This window comes from Anastrepha obliqua, chromosome 5, assembly GCF_027943255.1.
Source record: "Anastrepha obliqua isolate idAnaObli1 chromosome 5, idAnaObli1_1.0, whole genome shotgun sequence".
Taxonomy (NCBI): domain Eukaryota; kingdom Metazoa; phylum Arthropoda; class Insecta; order Diptera; family Tephritidae; genus Anastrepha; species Anastrepha obliqua.
The window spans coordinates 59,994,363-60,014,040 of NC_072896.1; the positions used below are offsets into that span (position 1 = coordinate 59,994,363).

At 36.0% G+C, this 19,678-nt stretch overlaps 1 protein-coding gene across 1 annotated transcript in view; it reads left to right on the top strand.

The window, feature by feature from the left end:
* The window catches only part of LOC129246880 (uncharacterized), a 119,834-nt gene that overhangs the window by 92,128 nt on the left and 8,028 nt on the right, over positions 1-19,678 (top strand). The window contains exon 4 of the mRNA XM_054885593.1: positions 3,675-3,886. Within this exon, the coding sequence (XP_054741568.1) occupies positions 3,675-3,886 (212 nt within the window). The remainder of the gene's footprint in view (positions 1-3,674; positions 3,887-19,678) is intronic.

Here is a 19,678-nt window from a genome sequence, read left to right on the forward strand (position 1 = left end):
TTTCAAAAAGCAAATTTTACATGGCCCACCCTCTACATACGAATATATACACGGGCTGAACTACTGAATGTATGAAAAGTAAGGTTTCAATGTAATCCCCTTGAAATGAAATACACTTCACATCGTGAATATAACACTTGTATGCCACCCATAAAATATTCTTTAGATTTCTCTCGAAAATTGTTTTTTATGACCTGGGATACGGTACACTAGACAGGGTTAGTTTACTGGGGCGGCAGCCCTTGGTCGGGAAAAACCCGAGTCATTCCGGTAACGTAAAACCGGCTGCCATGTGTCGTTTTTTATGACCTCCTTCACATCACTGTCATCTGTCTGTTTTGCAGGAACAGCACTGCGCGCGCCAAATTTGTTGCAAATTGTGTTCGAATAACTCTAACGCAACTCGGAAAAATTTTGTTCGTTGCTAATCTATAGTTCTTCTGTTCTCTGCTATTTATAAGTATTTCGTCCCTTGCTAAGGCTTGTCGAATTGAAGAGGCCTTTTAGTGGACTATGTTATAATGAACGGTTTTACTAGCTAATATTGTCGCTGATAATTATAATTGTTCCTAAAAATTTCCGTAACAGTACATTGAAGCGCATGAACGTACATTATAAAGTTTGTTAAAAACATACGAGCTTTGTTAAAAAAATAAGGTGAATTTTGAAATTTCGAGGACTACGTACATTCGACTTTCGATTATTATTTTTTTATGTTGGTACACCCGTCTTGAAGATATGTCCACAAGTTTAGCAATATAGCATGTTTGGTTTGTTTGTGAGAGCTGTGGGGGAGCTGTGAGGCCCATTCATGAGATAGAGCCAAAAACCGTCACCAATGTCTTGGAAAACAGGGTGCGATACTTTTTTAATTTTGAAAAAGAAACCGTTATATGGACCACCCCTTAAATGCTTTCGTAACTTTGTTATAAACAAATGAAAAACGAACTGAGCATTTATGCGGCAAGACGTGCAGATAGATGTTGATATTGATATACTTGTATCTCTTTTTAACGGTAATGGTAATACTCGTATGTCGCATTCAAGGTCATTCGATATGCAATGTTTTGAAAATTTGTATATAATATTTTCTAAACAACTTTGGTAATGTGGTTATATTATATATGAAGGTTAAATCATTTTTAGTTATCGAGCATGTTCCTCGAATGCTGTTGGTTCCTGCGCTTCTTTCTTCGACATCATCCACCCTTTGGCGCAATATAAAAGTTATTTACTTCGAAGTTATATTTGATTGCCAACTGCGATTATTGTTGCAATACGCGTGAATTCGTTTCTAGTTCGTAAGAAATAACATGTTTTGGTCTAGTTCCCTGGCAAACGCATCCCTCTTGGCTCCGATGCCGCTCATTTGCGATCTGGCAGCCATCGCATCACAGCAAGAATTATAGAATACACGGTATGCAGAATGCGGCAGGTGGTGCCTTCTGAAAACCGCTGTTTTATTCTTCGCGATTTTGATACCGGATGACGTCATCTCTGCAGATAACCAAAAAAACTGTTTTAAAATATTTATTTAATGGCTTAGCAATATTGTGACTTAAAGATGTATGATTTTATGATTTTTCAATTGAACAAACTAATGCAAATGAAGTTATTTTTGAATAGAATACAGGATTGCGCTTTCCTAATTCGCTGTGACATCATCTCTTTATATCATATAAAAAAACAAAAGGAAGAAAAATTACTGCATTTAGAGGTATTTTTATAATTTGTGCTTTCACAACACGCGCTTACTTCATTTGTTTAGTGTGGTTAGTTTAATGATCACAAATCTAAAAATCACAATCCACCCATAGCTCGCTTAATGGCTTAGATAGGTTTCGAAAATCGTGGGAAAAACTCAATTGCTTATACACAAATTAAATCAAATTGGTTCTAAACAAAAAAATGTAAATGTGAAATTAGCCCATTTCAGAGTTAAAAAAAATTATAAAATGCTTGGGAGGGTTTATTTAGTCCTGCCATAAGTTCTATTACAAGTCAAGTCCGTTATATGTAGATATGAAATTATTGTATAATACTTTCTTAATGAAGCTCGTTTTATTTAATCATGTAAATATTAAAAAACAAAATTTTTAATTTCCATGCGAAATGGTCACCATTTTCTTTTATACAAGCCGTCAAACGATCAGGCTTTCAGCTACTGTAGCACGCACGGTTTCCATAGATATTGACATCGCTACTCGAATTAAAGATTGTTTGCGACAGTCCAAATTTGTGTGAGGCCTTCGACAGGCCATGTTCTCCAATTTTGACCACAAACTGTAGTCCAATAGATTCAGATCTGAACTTCCAGACGGCCAATCTTCTGCGGCTATGAACCCAGGAATATTGTTTTTTAGCCACTGCTAGGTGGTTTTTGCCTTATGGGCTGGAGCGGAATCTAGCTGGAAGATCCAGCGCTCTCCATTGAAGAGAATACTGCTCAACTGCTTCACCACGCCTTCTAAGACATCCTTCTGGTATGCAGATGTATCGTCTTTATAAGACACTCCCCACCAAACCATTACGGAGACTCGATTGTGACCACACTGAACTCTTGAAACAACATTTTTTGCGACTTTAGAAGTAAGCTGTTTGCATCTGTCGAGTCTAATTTTCTTCAAGCGTCTTGTCAAAAGATGACCAGTTGAGCGACGGAAGGCTTTCGTGCGAAGATTATCTCTAATTAATCTTGACATGGATATGGTCGATACATTTAATTTTCTGGACATAATTTTCTGCTTTCTAAGGGAATTCTGCGAATTCTTTCTCGAACGGCCTTTATGGCTGCACTGGTTCGAACCACGCGAGGACGACAATTTCTTTTTTGGTCTGTCGCTTCAGACGTTTGGGAAAAACAAACTTTCTCGAAATATTAAGTGTTTTCCGTAATCCATTAATCGTAGGAGTTTGTTCTCGCAGTATGCATTATAAAATTTGTTACAGAATTTATGGCTAATATGTTATTAGATGAAATGTTGTCGTCGAGTTGACGTTGACCGTTGTTGTTGACTAATTCGACTAAAAATATTCGTCCAACTTTGTGTGCTTTACCCTCCCCTCTCCTTCTTTTGACAATGCTTTAGAGCAGCTAAACGCTGAGTTTACTTCTCGGAATACTTTATTGTTGCGTTCTTGGTCAGGGTCATTTTAAAGAAGGATGCTTAGGAAATAAACATATAAATAGGAATGAACATTAACGTTTTTATTGTTGAAGAAGGTTCTGATTCCATTCCTTTAACATTCTCCGGTATTGCCAAGCCATTCACTGAATATTTACAAACAAGTAGCTTCTTTTCCTTTTGTTTGTTTGTTTAAAGATATGGCGTCATCCGGTTACCAAATTGTGAAGAATAAAGTACTAGTTTTCGGAAAGCGCCTCCTCCTGTAATCTGTACAAAGCGGCAGCATAGTATTTTTACTGTATACTAGACCCATTCAAATATGGCAACCCGTATCTACAACGCTATTATGGTGAATATTAATGCTATTTTGATCAGACCGATTTAAAGTTATTCCTAAGATTTAAAAACTAATAAATAATAGGTTTTTGAACCAGCGAATGACTCCAATGTTGTTTTTTTTTGTGTCACTTCTCTTTTTTTCGATTGAGTATAAATAATGTTGTTTCTAAGATGTATGACTTCTAATAGATTTTAATGTTTTTGCAGCTTTGGCCAGCGAGCACGTTAAGCAAATCTTAAAAGAAGCAGCATGCCGTGTTCCGCAACGACACGTTGAACGCATACAGCGTGATCCCTCAAAAATGTACATGCCTCACTGTACAGTTCTGCACCGTTGTACCGACGAGACTGGTTGTTGCCGAAGTGAGCGTCAAACATGTGCACCAAAACGCACAAAAAATGTGGAATTGTATTTCTATGTAAGTATGAAAACGAAAACAAAAAAATATTTTAAATATTTTCGTGCTGTCGCGGGCGCCGATTCGTCACCAGATTGGCGTACGGTGCCGCCAAAAGTCGTGACGCAGCACTGCATTCTTTATGCATACGTACATTTAATGCAGCCATGCAGACTGGTAGTCAAACCGCCACCAAGATAATGAGGTCACTTGCCAGGCGATTGATTAATTGCCAATGCGTTCCCAATCGCTTCATTGGTGGCGCTTTAGCACAGTACGAGTCAAACTGTTATTATTGTTAAGATAATGGTACTAAAAAGTGTATATGGGTGCGCTATTGTGAGATTGAATAAACTCGCCTTTTTTGTAAAAATCCAGTACTGTATTAAAGGTTTTAGTGTAGTTGGCTCCTATTCCAAGAAGTAACAATCTGCGAGTTGCTACAGTTTTTTATTTAAAAAAGTATTTTCGTGTATAACATACACTTAAAAAATCGGATAGTATGCATAAATTCCGAAGAGAATTAAATTACACCGTTGCGGCGATTTTTCCATAATTCTAAAACTGCACTTGATTAAATTAAACCTTTGATAGAGTCGCTTGGTGGTCGTACTTCGGTACATGACGAATTTCGTGAGGGCTGTTCAAACTCGGTTGTTGAGCCAGAAAAAGTTGATGCTGTGTATGAACTAATATTGTTAGATTTGATGACGTTGTATACCGCATAGTTAGACAACCGCGCCAAATCAGGCTTGTGCCCATTGGTACAGAAAATCAATTGCATGCATTGAAAGGCTTCCATAAAATCTGGACAGGTGACAAATCATAGATCTATACATATAATATTGCATCACCAATGCGTGGCGGGTGACTTTAACCGGCTTGCGCTGTTTGCTTGCGATGTGAAATTTACCTATTAGATGGTTTCTTAAGTATTGATATCATTCGCATTGATTGTAGTATTCCAAATAAACTTGGTCGTACTTTAGACTTTATATTGCATTTTGAAGAAAAATGTGTATCCAAACAAACTTTACGTATTCCTTACTTGAAAAGCACTTTTCTTATTATATTATATACATTTATGTATGTACACCGTTTTTTGGTGTTTGGCCTCCTGTTTGTGGTGTGCGTCTTGATGTTTCACAAATAGAGGGACCTCCAATTTTTAAGTCGATTCCGAACGGCTGTTTTTTTATGAGGAGCTTTTTCTTGGCAGAAATATACTCGGAGGCTTACCATTGTCTGCTGAGGGGCGACCGCCATTAGAAAAAGGTATTATATTAATTGGGGTTGCGTGCCCGGGATTTCGAACCTGTGCATTTCTGAATGGTAGACACGCATCAACCCATACGGCGGCCGCCGTAGTAAACCTCATAGTTAACCGAATATGCATCATGAGCTCTAGTGCTCGACATTGAGTTTTATAAATTTTCTAAAATTAGCAATGTTAAATCAAATTTATTATTTAATTTTAAGTTATGCGATGTTTTGAAATTAATGGTATTTCGACGGATATCAACTGTTTGGTCAACTTGATGTTTCCAAGGGATTCGATATCTTTAGGTCTACTGTGCTAGGCGATTGCAAAAGTATTAGTATTGTTTTTTTTAACAAAAAAGCAATATAAAGCGCCCTGGGATAATGTGGCTTTGATGAAATTTCGGAATAAGAAAAACAAAATTTTTCCTAAGTTTAAAAAATGTAATGATTGCGTCCCTTTTACTTCGTATAAACAATATTTTAAAAATTCATATTTTTACAGCTGCTTGGAAATTGTTGCACACTGGTTTTCAAGAGTGGTAACAAAAATTACATAAGCAATCATAGACCCATTTCAAGAGTATACGCTACGCTAAAATTCTTTCAAGGCATCATCCAAGATAAATTATTACTAAATATAATTTGTCGCAGTTGTTCAATCGGGGTACCAGCTAGACACACAGGTCTATGATAGGGTTTGAATTTGTCTGTATTGGTTTTCATTCAGATTTTCTGAGTTGGGCGGTTTCTTATTTACACATGGTTCTGTCGATGCATGGTTCTTGTCGATAATGTTAAGTCATTACCTTTCGTTAGAATTGGGTCTTAAGAATCGCATTGCATTGAATACAACTAAGTGTTTTTATGTGACCTTTTTGTAAACGTTGCAATATCATCAGCACCTCTTATCAAACCTCTATTTCACTTCTAAGTAGTGTAAATTAAATTAAGCACTTGGGTGTAATCTTTCGCTCAAAGTTCCCATTTGTTAATTATATTAATTTTAACATAACTAAGTCGCTGCAATGCCTGCTTTCGTTAAGCAAGAAAGCAAAGATTTCACTGACCCGTTTATGTTCAAGCTTTTGTAATGGGTGATCAATTAAGAGGAGTTTTTTTCATTTGCGTTTTTTTTACAGATCGCGCGCGAGTTGTGGCAAACTGTCATCGTGGATTTGTTGAACAGCGTTTGGCATTTCATCATGGAAAGACTCAAAGAAACAACGTCTACAAATTGTTCAACTGTATTATGAAAATCAGCGTTCTGTTGCCATACAGCTCGTAAAACAATGACTTTATTGAAAAGTCATTTCGGAGAGCAGCTGATTTCACGTTTAGGACCTGTGAGTTGGCCACCAAGATCTTGTGATATCACACTTTTGGACTTTTTTCTTTGGGGATTCGAGAAGTCCAAGGTCTATGCTGATAAACCAGCTACGATTGAAGCTCTGGAAGCCAACATTACGCGCGTTATTCACGACATACCAGTGGAAATGCTCGAACGAGTGATTGAAAATTGGACCTTCAGAATGGACCACCTTAAGCGTAGTTGCGGCCAACATTTGAATGAAGTCATATTCAAAAAGTAAATGTCAAAGAATGTCCTTTCAAATGATAAATAAAGGTTTTGAACATAATTTACATTTTTGTTTTTTTTTAACTATTGAAAAAAGCACCTCATGATTGATCACCCTATATAAAGCGTTCTTCCGTCAGAGGCTTCTTTTATTTGGTCTCGTACTATGCATGTCATGTTATAAGGGTTGAGAGAATCCAGAAAGTATTCTTAGGCTTGCCCTGTGTAACCTTCGCATCTTTTCTCACTCCATCGCCGCCTATTAATCTATAGTAGATGCTTATTAATAAATTACATATCTCTGTAGTTTAGGAAAATACTCATTTCTTCGTCTTTTGTCTGCGACATACTGCGCGGTGTTATTGATTGCCCCATGCACCATAAGAGAATTTTTTTAAATACTCTTACTAGATCTTTTCGTTGCTCCGAGGTTTTCTATGTAGACTTTCTTAGGTTTCTGTATGCTTGTAATGCTCCAACTACCAGAGCCTTTATTGAGTTCAATAAAATCTAAAATTTTGTCCAGATTGATTTTTCAGTTTAAAAAAATCGCTTGAAACGCTCTCGCAGGCCGGGTAACGTCAGCTATTCACCTGATTCCTTAAAAATCGCAAAGAGCCGATCTGATGTTATCCACACCTTTGCGTTCTGAACACCGTGGCCATGCCGTTCTTTTACCATAAATGACTAGAGACGGAACTCCCCCATTTTATGTGAGAGCGCACCCAGCAACTCTTTTGGGTACGTGGCAGCACTGCCAATCTCAGAGCTGATGAACAGCTGGTAGACGGGCGACCAAAAATATTAATGGCGCTTTTATATTAATGCCATCTTATGCATACATATTTTGCAGGACATTATATTTAAATAAGAAAGAAGAATAAAAATGAAAAAGGTAAACAATAAAGTTAGGTCAATGTTGCGTTTCAAGCTAATAAATTATAGTATTTTCAGCAAGAAAATGTCAAAAGTAAAGAATAAATTGGTTCAAGGATGCGTCGGGGACAATGAGCTTTCAACTTCCTAAGAAGAAATATCATATTTTTTGTGATATTTTACAACAATATCTTTAAGCTACATATAAAAAATTAAAAGTGATTGGTGTTACAGGATTTTTGTCTTATATTGAAATATTGCAATCTTTTTATATTTCTTTATATTTTTTTAGAAGTATGGTTTTTGCCTTCATTATTTTTGTATTTCAATGTTTAATAATTGCATTTAAATATTAATTTTAGGCTTTTTGCTCATTTATGTATTTTATACTGAATGTGCTTATTTCTATTGTATGATATTTAAATATATGTATGTACATATATTGTACATAATTATTATATTTGTATATTTATATATACACATACATATTAGTGTAGTAATGTAGAAACTGCAAACTTCCAATTTTTGTTTAATAAATTCCCAAGTAATGTTTTTTCCGGTGTGGCATCACTGGCTAAAGTTATAAAAAACGCACATTCTTACGGGGCTCTCACGAGAATAAGAGTTTCACATCTTGTCATCTACGCTTTGCAGCTGCTGCAATTTATCCATTGTTCTTTCGCTGACACGCACTAGGAGTAAAAATAATAAAGTTTTTGGGGAATGTTATCTGCAAAGAATGCCTGTGCTTGTTGTGTGGAGTCTGCCGAAGTCTCATTTTTTCATTGTTACCTGTTTGTTGTAATTTGAGTGAATGCATTTTCGAGTATATTGGCGCTTGTACCCTTTGTTGGGTATTCGACCGCGCTTCTCCTCCTATATGTGGAGGAGAAAATGGACGGACCTACAATTTTAAGCCACCTCCGAATGGTAGATGGTTTTTTATAAGGACCTTTTTTCATGGTAAAAATTTACTCGCAGATTTGTAATTGTCTGTCGGGGGGCGACCGATATTAGAAAGAATTTGTTTCTACCATTTGGTGTTTCATGAAGGAAGTTTTGAACCCGGACAATATCCTAGTGCTATGCGAAAATTTTCAATTATCCTTTCAGATTTCTTAACACAAAGGAATGAACGAACATCGGGTTTTAAAGCCGAACCATATAAGTTGGTGCGTGGCTACCATTCGGAAGCACGTATGGTAGGTTCGAATCTCCGTGCGTTAAACAGCAAAATGATATGTAAAATTTTTTCTTATAGCGGTCGCCCCTCGGCAGGCAATGGCAAACCTCCGAGTGTATTTCTGCCATGAAAAAGCTCCTCATAAAAACAATTTGGAATCGGCTTAAAACTCTAAGTTCCTCTATTTCTGGAACAACTTCAAGACGTACGCCACAAATAGGAGGAGGAACTCGTCCCAACACCTAATAGAAGTGTACGCACCAATTATTATAAAAACTAACACAACGCACTCAATGAAGGAAATATATTTTAAAGCAAATTTTGTCAGAAAATGTAGGGTTTGCTACCAGCGTGCCTAATTTCTTTGCAGAGATTCACTAAGATAAGTTTCCAAACCATGCAAATCATATCGCTATTGTGTAAATCTCAAAGGCTGTTTTGAATTTTTTTCTGAAGAAATGGTAATTGATATTTCAGTTTTTTTCCGAAGCCGTTCTTGACTTAACACAATGTGCAATAGTGTTTCCGTGAGAGTGGCGATAACTAAATTATACAACGGTTACATGCCCATAATAGGTCATGTCATTTAAAAATTAACGACAGTTAAATGAAACTAGGAGGCCAAGCTAATTTTAAGAAAAGGCATATAGGAGACTTACAATTGACTGATTATATCGGAAGGCAAAACTCATTTCTATTCACCGGCAAGTGCAGTGTTTACATTTTTTTTTTCAAAAATATATGTAATATATGTATGTATGTAAGTCCTTTTAAAGTGTTGGTAATGACATACAATGAAGTAATACAACATATTATCACAGAAATTAATAGGCTTGCAAAACAGAAATTACGTATTAGCCAACCAAGGTAAAAAAAAAATTGCGAAGAAAATGTGTTAATTGCTACGCAAGAATAAACAAAGAGCTTAAGGCTAACTTCACAGCTATCCAATTTCGTCAGCAACCAACATTTGGCTTGATAAAATAATAAAGCACCAAAATTGTTTTGTGTTCTTTTCCACTAAATAAAACTTCTCAGAAAAAATTTGAATTTTGTGGCATAAATTTTATTTTCAGTAGCAGTAAAATTTTTGCAGACTTGCCAAAACCAATCAAAATCTTATAATAACCTAATCAGATGTTGTGCTCTCAAACTGCAATTAAATTTTTTTCTTAATGTCATTGATTTTTGAAAAACATGGGTTTACAGTCGAATATAAAAGTGTTTTCTTTTGAATTGAAAATTCAATAATGAATATAATAAAATACATATATACATACATACGCACATATACACTTCGCAAAATTACATTGAAGGCATTGGCATTTATGCTATTAAGCTAAATACACACCAGGCAACCGTTGAAGCAACGGTTGCAGCAACGTGTTGCCTTTGTTTAAGAAACACGTTGCGACCGTTGCTTCAATCTCAGTATTGTGTATAACTGTGGTGCAGGAAAGGTACAAGCGGAAGATACGTAAAATTAAATTTTTTAAATGATCGACGAAATGCGTAAAATTACTTCTCTTATTATAATTGACGAACTTTTGTACGAAAATGAGGAAGAAAAAAAAATCTGGTCCAAAAATTGGCTTTTAAAAAAATCGAATTTTCGAACGAGAGGCTGCTGAAAGAACTGAAGGAAAATGAGCCAGCGGACTATAAAAATTACATGAGGATGGATGAAGCCCTGTTTAGAAAATTGTTGGACTTCGTAAAGGCCAAAATAACGAAACAAGATACCATAATGAGAGAGCCAATATCAGCAGAAATTAGACTGGCAATAACTTTGCGGTATCTTGCAACAGGAAACGCTTTTGCGGACTTGAAATTTTTATCAATTTTATTGTATTCATTTTTTAATTGATCGCTTTTTTTCTAAAATTTTTATTTTTATATTTTTCACTACTTATATCCCACAGCTCTCTCAAATTTTATATTCGTTAATAAAATTAACATAATTTTCATTATTTTCAATTGCCATTTTTTCCTTTTCACTTTATTTTACTCCGCACGAACCTTCTTCTTTGCTTGTGTTCAACGAACTGAACGAGTAAAAGCAGTAAACAATGATACACACGAAGCAACGGTTGCAGCAACCTATCCCAAAAATCAAATTTATTTGATATTTCAGGCAACGGTTGCAGCACCACGAAAATCATTTGGCAACACAGCTACACACGAGGCAACGGTTGCTTCAACATGGCCGAGTTGCTGCAACGGTTGCCTGGTGTGTATTTAGCTTTAAAGTTTGTTTCATATGCAACGGTACCTTTCATTTGCTCTCGAAATTTTGAGTTTTAATTTTTTTCATACTGTGCTGGAAATATGCAAATACCGTTAGTTCTTTCTTCGTAGTTATTTAATTTTTTTGTTTTTTAGTTAGGTTTATTGCGAAATTCAATTAGAGGCAGTCAAATGAGTAAGTTGGGCACAAAATCATTGAATTTACGAGTAACCTTTGAAGTTTTAATTTTATGTAGCTATTAAATATTTCAGTACGCTATAAATTCTAATAAAAAATCATTATGGGGGAAAAAATCGAAGTTCGAAAAAATCGCTCCAGTTCAATTTCTACGCGGTGATTGGTATGACTAAAATCAATTTGCGATTAAATTGAATCGCTCGGCCTCAGAAATCGATAATGTGGGAAAACTTATAAATTTAGGACAAAACAAACTTTGACGGAACCACACAAACGTGAAACTAGAATTTCCAAAACAGCACATGGCATAGACCGATGAGTGGGAAAGTACGAAAAATGTTCAATCTCGATGATCCTGATTGTTTTAATTCCTACTGGTATGATTTGAAGGGAAAAATTCCAGAAGGGGTGTCGACCTTACCTTGGAGCATTTAAACGATATGGATAATGTTGACGATATCGTTTTTTAAGCCCCCATTTGCAATCAAAGCTGAGTGTTTTACGTGAGCAAAATACGGATTGAAGATGAATATTACGAAAACCAAATCTATGACCACCACCGTAGCCGAATGGGTTTGGTGCATGACTACAATTCGGAATTCGAATCTTCCTGAAACACCATAATGAAAAAAACGTTTTTTCTAATAGCGTTTTAGTTATTAAAGAATGGTCTCGAATCCCACTTTCGGAATTTCAAAATGTCGTTGCTTCGGTGCCAAACTAGATTTTTGAAGTGGTAGATAGATTTGGAGGTTGAACTCATTATTAATTTTTATTACACACATTTGAGTTTTCCGAATAATTTTTTGTTTGTTTAAGAAGTAATGCCTTTGATCGAATTTCGCATTGAAGTGAGGTTCTTTTTCCAAAAAATAGTATTACTATTTTGTATTGCGTTTAAATGAAGAACGTTTCGTTTTATTTGTCAGACTATTTGTAGTAACAATGTAAACAAAGTATGAGTTTTTGAGTTTTTATTCAAAAGGAAGTAAGGAAAATAAGGTGAATGAATATAATAATACTGAACGATTTACTATTTCCTTTAAACATTTTCGTCGGTCTATCCATGTTCAAGAAAACTTATCAATAACTACGCCCCTGTATAATGGTATTTAAAAAAATTAAAAAAAAAAACATAATATTGTATCTATTTGTTAAAAACTAAGAAAATACATTAAATTTTGATATCAATGATGAACCCAGAAAAATTAATATGATGCTAGCAAATTTTTGGAAAATATGTAGTGCTGCGGTGGGGTAAATGCGTGCATCTCGATAACGACTTAATAAAACTCGGCCAAACTTGGTACATGTATTGATCCCCGCCTCATTTAAATCCGTCATAAATATAAATCCACGTCCACTTTTTATATTTTAAGATTAAATTTCCGTCTGTCCGTCTTGAGTTATAAACAATAAAATAATAGAGTTATATGAGTCTATGAGATTTTTTGATTCCAAAAACTAACAGCCAGCAAATTATATTAAACCAAAATGTGCGCGGGTATATTAAGTTCACTCCAGTTTAGCTGTCCCTTACTATTTTTTTTTTTTTGCAAGTTATAAAGCATTACCAAAATAGGCTTAAATTCGATTAAGAAATGGCTATCAGTCCGTCTATCTATCCATCCATGTGAACGAAAGCTTGAGTAAAAATTTAAACACATCCCAAAGAATCTTGGCGCACTTATTAATTTACTTCTACTTGTAGATTGGTACTTAGCTGTCCTATAACGATAGTTATGAAATACGCAAAATAAAAACTTATTTACTATGTTTTATGAAAGAAATGGTATACATATTTATTTATAAATTTTGGTAATAAGAGAACCAAGTAAACCACTTCGTCAGACTCTACTCCTGCAGAGGAATTAGTTTTAACTACTAATTGCCGAGTGGGCTCGTGCGTTTCTACCATTCGTAGGTTTTTTGTGTAGACGCAATTTCGAGGAACAGAACTTCTATATAAACTCTCTTTCAGATAAGATACACCTATGTATGCATATTTGGTTTCTACAACAAATTAATCGTCCAATTTTATTTTTGAATAACTTTTTTATTAAATAAAAAATGATTTTGTGTGATAGAAATCTTTATTTTGACCTTAACGTGCTCAATTGCTTGCTTGTTTGTATACTGAAGTTGTCTAGTTTACAAGAGTCCAACATGATTGACGTACGACGCCATTTGAAAAAATTATAAATCTTCCGATAGGGTCATTATGGTGATTAATATGAGTATAAAAATCAAAGAAAATTAGGAGATCGCATAAATCATTGAAAAACTAACCACTAATAAAACTAAGTTGTATATTATAAAAGTTATTATACATACTCGTACGGTGTGTAAAGTGCCAAAAATTGTAAGCCTCAGTAAACAGAGCATAATTATCCATTATTGTAGTTTTATCGGGTGTTTTGTTAGTTTCATGAGAATATAGATGTCTGCATGAGAACTATCGATGTAGATAAATATGGTTTGACAGCTGAGAATGGCAAAGTATGTTGTCATTTCTGTGCCGTAAGGTTTGGCAAGCCCTTATGAACCGTTGAACGCCAGAACAACGATTCGAAATTGTGGAAATTTACTCTGAAAAAAAAGAAAAAATTATAATAAATCCGTTCGTGAAGTTCACAGAGTACTGGCGGTGAATGGCGAGCGTTATCAAGCCAAGATAACTGAATTTTTGTTTTTAAAAGTTAATCAGCTAAACATCGGCGACATTTCGTTCAGACAAGATGGCGCAACTTTCCATACAGCGCATTTAATAATCTATTTATTGGAAATATTCAAGACACCTTCACGCCATACGGCCAGATTATTGGAAAAAAGTGGTCAAAAATTGGACTGATCGAATGGGCCATGTAACTGGTGGACACAGCCGACATATGCAGAGTATCGTATTCAAAAATAAATGCCACGAAATTATATACCGAATTATAATAAAAACAATTCATTCCGAAAATATTTCTGTTTTATGATATAATTTTAACTTCTCAAGTTCTTAAAAAACACCCGTTATAAAACCTCAGTGAACAAAGGCTCAAAGTTCAGTATGAAATAAAACTTACTTGGCTTGCAAGATGTCGTTAAATAAATGCTTAGGTAAACTACAACCATTTTTTGAGCTGTGTGAAAATTCATAATTTCACTTTTACGGTGCTTGGGAACATCCTAAGTAAGTTTTTTTCCGTTCACAGTTCATGGTATACAACATTCGACACTCTTGTGAATACCCCAAATGCAATAGATTGGCCTTTAATACACGAATTGTACATCTCATGTATGAGAAATGCATACTTAATTCTTAGCACACAAGTCCATATATATGTATGTATGTACGTGTGTAATTCAGTGCAGTCCATAAATTTGCGTTGGTAATATAGTTATCATCACTTGTACGGTAATTTCCGTTGTCGACGTCATTTTTGTTCCGCTTATCAGTCAAATCTTTCGTAATAGGAGCAGAAAAATGATACCGTCTTAGCTCTGCTGCCCACCTCGTTCACTCGTATGTTCATGCTCGTATGCATGTGAAATCATAATCTGGTCATTACCAGCCAAACAGGCTGGGCGACGCACTATGGAGCAGACACCCCTCAAAAGTGGCGAGAATTGACCAAAATTAAGTACTGAAATTGGTTAAATGGAAGGGTAATTTAACATAAGTTGAAGAAGGCTTTGAGAGGCATGGCAATATGGGAAAATATAGTAAAAAATCATCAATTGTTGATGTTACATCAAAAATGAACCAATAGATTGAAATATTTTTTCTTTGTAGTTAAACTTTAAATGTTTAGTTCCGTTCTTCTTCTTCTTCTTAATTGGCGCGATAACCGCTTGTGCGATTTAGGCCGAGTTTAAGAAAGCGCGCCAGTCGTTTCTTTCTCGTGCTAACCGGCGCCAATTCGACACACCAAGTGAAGCCAAGTCCTTCTCTACATGGTCTTTCCAACGGATGCCTTCCTCTTCCTCTGCTACCAACAGCTGGTACCGCATCAAATACTTTCAGAGCCAGAGCGTTTGTATCCATTCCCAGCCAGCGTAGCCGCTGGATCTTTATTCGCTGCGCTATGTCTATGTCGTCGTAAAGCTCAAACAGCTCATCGTTCCATCGTCTACGATATTCGCGATTGCCAACGTGCAAAGGTCCAAAAATCTTACGCAGAATCTTTCTCTCGAATACTCCAAGCGTCGCTTCATCGGATGTTGTCATCGCCACGCTTCTGCGCCATACGCTAGGACGGGCATGATAAGAGTCTTGTAGAGTATTAGTTTTGTTCGTCGATAGATTCTACGTTGGATTTCAAGGCTGACATTATTATAGGTGTTAATGCTGGTTCTTAAATATACGAAGTCTTTTACAACCTCGAAATTATAACTGTCAACAGTGACGTAGGTGCTGATACGCTAGTGCGCCGACTGTTTGTTTGAAGACAGGAGGTACTTCGTTTTGTCCTCGTTCACCACCAGACCCATTCGCTTTGCCTCTTTATCCAGTTTGGAGAAGGCAGAACTAACAGCGCGGTTGTTAAGGCCGATGATGTCAATATAATTATGTTCTGCGGCTCGTACGATCCTCTCCAACATCAGGTTAAAGAGGTCACACGACAGCGAGTCACCCTGTCTGAAACCTCGTTTGGTATCAAACGGCTCGGAGAGGTCTTTCCCAATTCTGACGGTGCTGCTGGTATTGAGCAACGTTATCTTGCATAGCCGTACTAGTTTTGCGGGGATACCATATTCAGACATCGCGGCATACAAGTAACTCCTTTTCGTACTGTCGAATGTAGCTTTGAGATCGACGAAAAGATGGTGTGTGTCGATTCTCCTTTCATGGGTCTTTTCCAAGATTTGGCGTATTGTGAATATTTGGTTGATGGTAGACTTTCCAGCTCTAAAGCCAAACTGATAAGGTCCAATCAGTTGATTGACGGTGGGCTTCAGCCTTTCACACAATTCGCTCGCTAGAACCTTATAGGCGACATTTAGGAGACTAATCCCGCGGTAATTGGCACAGATTGCACGATCACCCTTCTTATGGATTGGGCAGAGCACACTTAAATTTCAATCGGCAGCTCCTCGCCGCCATGTTTGAATAGCTCAGCCGGCAGTCCGTCAGCGCCCGCGGCTTTGTTGTTCTTTAGCCGAGTTATCGCTATTCTCACCATCGCTATTCTCATCTCGTCAACGATTGGGGTGTCGGGATCTTCACATTCTCTGTGACATGCGCAGCTATCACTATCACATTACTTCCGTTCTGCATCAATAAAATTAGATAATGTTTTATAGGTATTACCAATATTTTTGGAGCAGAACTGACACCTTTTACAAAAAATGCTGTTAATGTGTATGTATTAAGAGCTTTTGTAACATTACTATGTAATCTCAATCCTATTATCCGATAATACCCACGGAACTTCTATTTTGAGTATCTCCATTTTCCAGTCAAATTATATTTTGCAGTGACAACAAATTAAGCTCAAGGACAAACTCTTAAGGTGTCCGGTTTGGGCCTCCGATCTCAATGTTTTACACATGAATAATTATTTGTAACTCTATCCGATGTAATAAAAAAGAAACTTCATATGTTTTGGCTCCTGATGAAAAAGATGCAAAGATTGCATACACTGAAATTTTATTAAAAAATTGAATAAAAAGTATCTTTACACCTATGTGTGTATGTATGGTATAACCACTTATTGGAGTTCATTTTGCATTCTGTTCATTCGTTTAAAAATTATTTTTTTTATTATATTTACTGTTTTACTTATAACTCTAAATTTATGGTAAACCTGTGTGAAATAGAGGCACATTAGGTACAAGTTTCAAGTAAATTTATACAATGTTTCACTGGTGTCATATACTCATACTTTGGAAACAAGTTCCGTTGTTTTTTTTTCAATTATGATATTATTTGATTTACAAAGATAATCTTAAGTCTTATGGTCACTCTGGTTTTTCAAGAGTTGGCAAATATTTAAAATTCAACAGATTTCAATCTTGAACTAGTTCCTATGATGACATGAAGTTATGTGAAACTTATAATTCTTAAAAAATAAATATATAACCATTAACCCCTATTAACCACTATATAGAAATGAATGACTTCGGAATGACTTTTTGGTAATTTTGTGCTTATACGTTTTAAAGGATTTACATCACTTTTTACAAATTTTTAGATTCACATTAAAAATTTTGACTTTGTCGTGTCTACTTGACCGAGTCTACTTTGTCTTGTAAGGCCTTGAGTTCACCTACAAAAAATGTAATTTACAGTGTCCACATCGGGGAGGTTGGAACCTCTTTTTCGATTTACTTTTATTTTTTGTTTAAACTAACTTCTGATTCGTAATCAGTGATCCCAAAATTTCCCTATATGAAGCTTCATTAAAATCGACCAAAACTTGTTATTTTCACCCCTTTTGAGGAATTCCTGGCCCATAGTGCGACGGTTGGTCCCAGACAATTTTTTCATCTAGTCACACTGATCGGCAGTAGCGTGGTCTGCTTGGGAGTGAATGTTTCTCTTTAGCCGATAATGTGAATGGGTAAATTAATTAAATAGCTTAGTAGCATGACGAAGATCTGCAGACAGTGCCAATGGGCATAAATCAAATGTGTGTGTGTGTATGTATGATAGTTTGCTTTGAGTTTAGAGGTGAAGATGGTGGTGTTTTTGCTCTCTGTGCTAATATCTGTTGCCATGGGGGCTATGGTGTCTTTGGCTATGGCACCAACTGTTCGGAGAAATGGTATGATTAGTTGCTATGGTCGACGAACTGGCGACTAAGCAAGCTTAAGGATGCCGGGCAAAATGTGAATGAGTGATTTCGAAGTAGTAAGGTTGCGCGTGGGTGGCTCAAGCTAATTTATTTATGTAGAAGAAAGTAAATAAGCTGTTTGGTTGCCACTTGTTTGCATGACTTTAGCAAAGCTCAGAGGACCAGTTCGTTACCATAGTTGGCTAGCTGCGAAGGTTGTTTGTAAAACGACACATACAGTATTTGTACGTACATCGGTATTTTGGCCGATTCGAGATGATTGTTTGTTTCTCGTTAACGGATAATGTTCATTCCAATTTATTATGCAATTTCTAATTATACTTATACTTATACATACTTACATGTGTACATACAAAGTATTTATATAATACTTTCAAAAGCTAGTTTGGGTTTTCTTTAGCTTGTTCAGCAATGCTTGTCATTTTTCGGCTAAAAACAGTTTGTGGGTCTTCCAATTTAATTGCATTCGATTTATGACCGGATCAATATGAAGCCCCTCCGCCCCACTATGTTCAGAGGCGAAGTGAAAGTTTGGATAGCTAACCAACCAAATTATGAGTAATTAGGCAGTGTGCCTATGTGAGCTCAAATTATCCTTTTGAAATTAAGCTCACATCGCGTGTAAAAGCTAAAGAGTTACGCAATTTTTGTGGAAAAAAACGCATATGTATCCTACCTAGAGAATTGGGTCTGAGCAGCAGCTCATGTTTTATGCATTAAAAAAAACGACTTCATCTAATTGGGCTTTAGAAAATTTGAATAATGCGACATTTTTCTTCGTTCTGTCAGTCAACTGTTTTCCAAATCTCAGTTCGGTATTATTTTCAATTACCTTTGAAGCACCATTTCCTCGAAGTGATTCCAAATATTATTTATAAAGTTTCAGGTTATTTGTATGCCTGAAGCATGGAAATGTGAAAACTTATTGGAAAGGAAAGCAAGTTTCTTAGCCTTTTAGGGATGTCATTCTTACCGATTAATGCCGTTTCTAAGATGTTATTTATTTATTTATATTTAATTGGTGCTTACACGCTTTTTGGGTGTTTGGCCGAGCTCCTCTTCCTATTTGTGGCGTGCGTCTTGATGTTGTTTCACAAATGGAGGGACCTACAGTTTTAAGCCGGTTTCGATCGGCAGGTATTTTTATGAGGAGCTTTTTCATGGCAGAAATACACTCGGAGGTTTGCCATTGCCTGTGGATGGGCGACCGCTATTAGAAAAAAATTGTTCTTCATTTTGGTTGTTTCACGGAGATTCGAACCTATTCCTACCTACTCCGAGTTTGGAATGGTAATCACGCACCAACGGCGGCCGCTTACTTATTTAGTCTATGAAAAATATACTTTTACAGACTGTGAGAAAGTAAAAATGTAGTAATTGAACTGGAAGAGTTAGATAATTAAATTGAAAGCACTCGTAATGGCTTTGAGGGAAAAATCGGGATTAATAGAATTTTAGACTCATTTCAAATAATTATGAGCGCTGGAGAGAACTCCGAGCAGTATGAAATGTACAAGAAACCAGGAAGATTCTTTGCGGAATATTAAAATTAAAAGGTTCCAAAAGGTAAGTAACCAACGGTTTCCTGAATAATGTCAAACCCTAAGGCCAAGGAAAATATTTACCTTCTCTTTTCTAAGATTTAGGATTAAGTAGAAGTGATAAAGCATTTTTGGAAGAACACAGGCCAGAGAAACATAAAGAG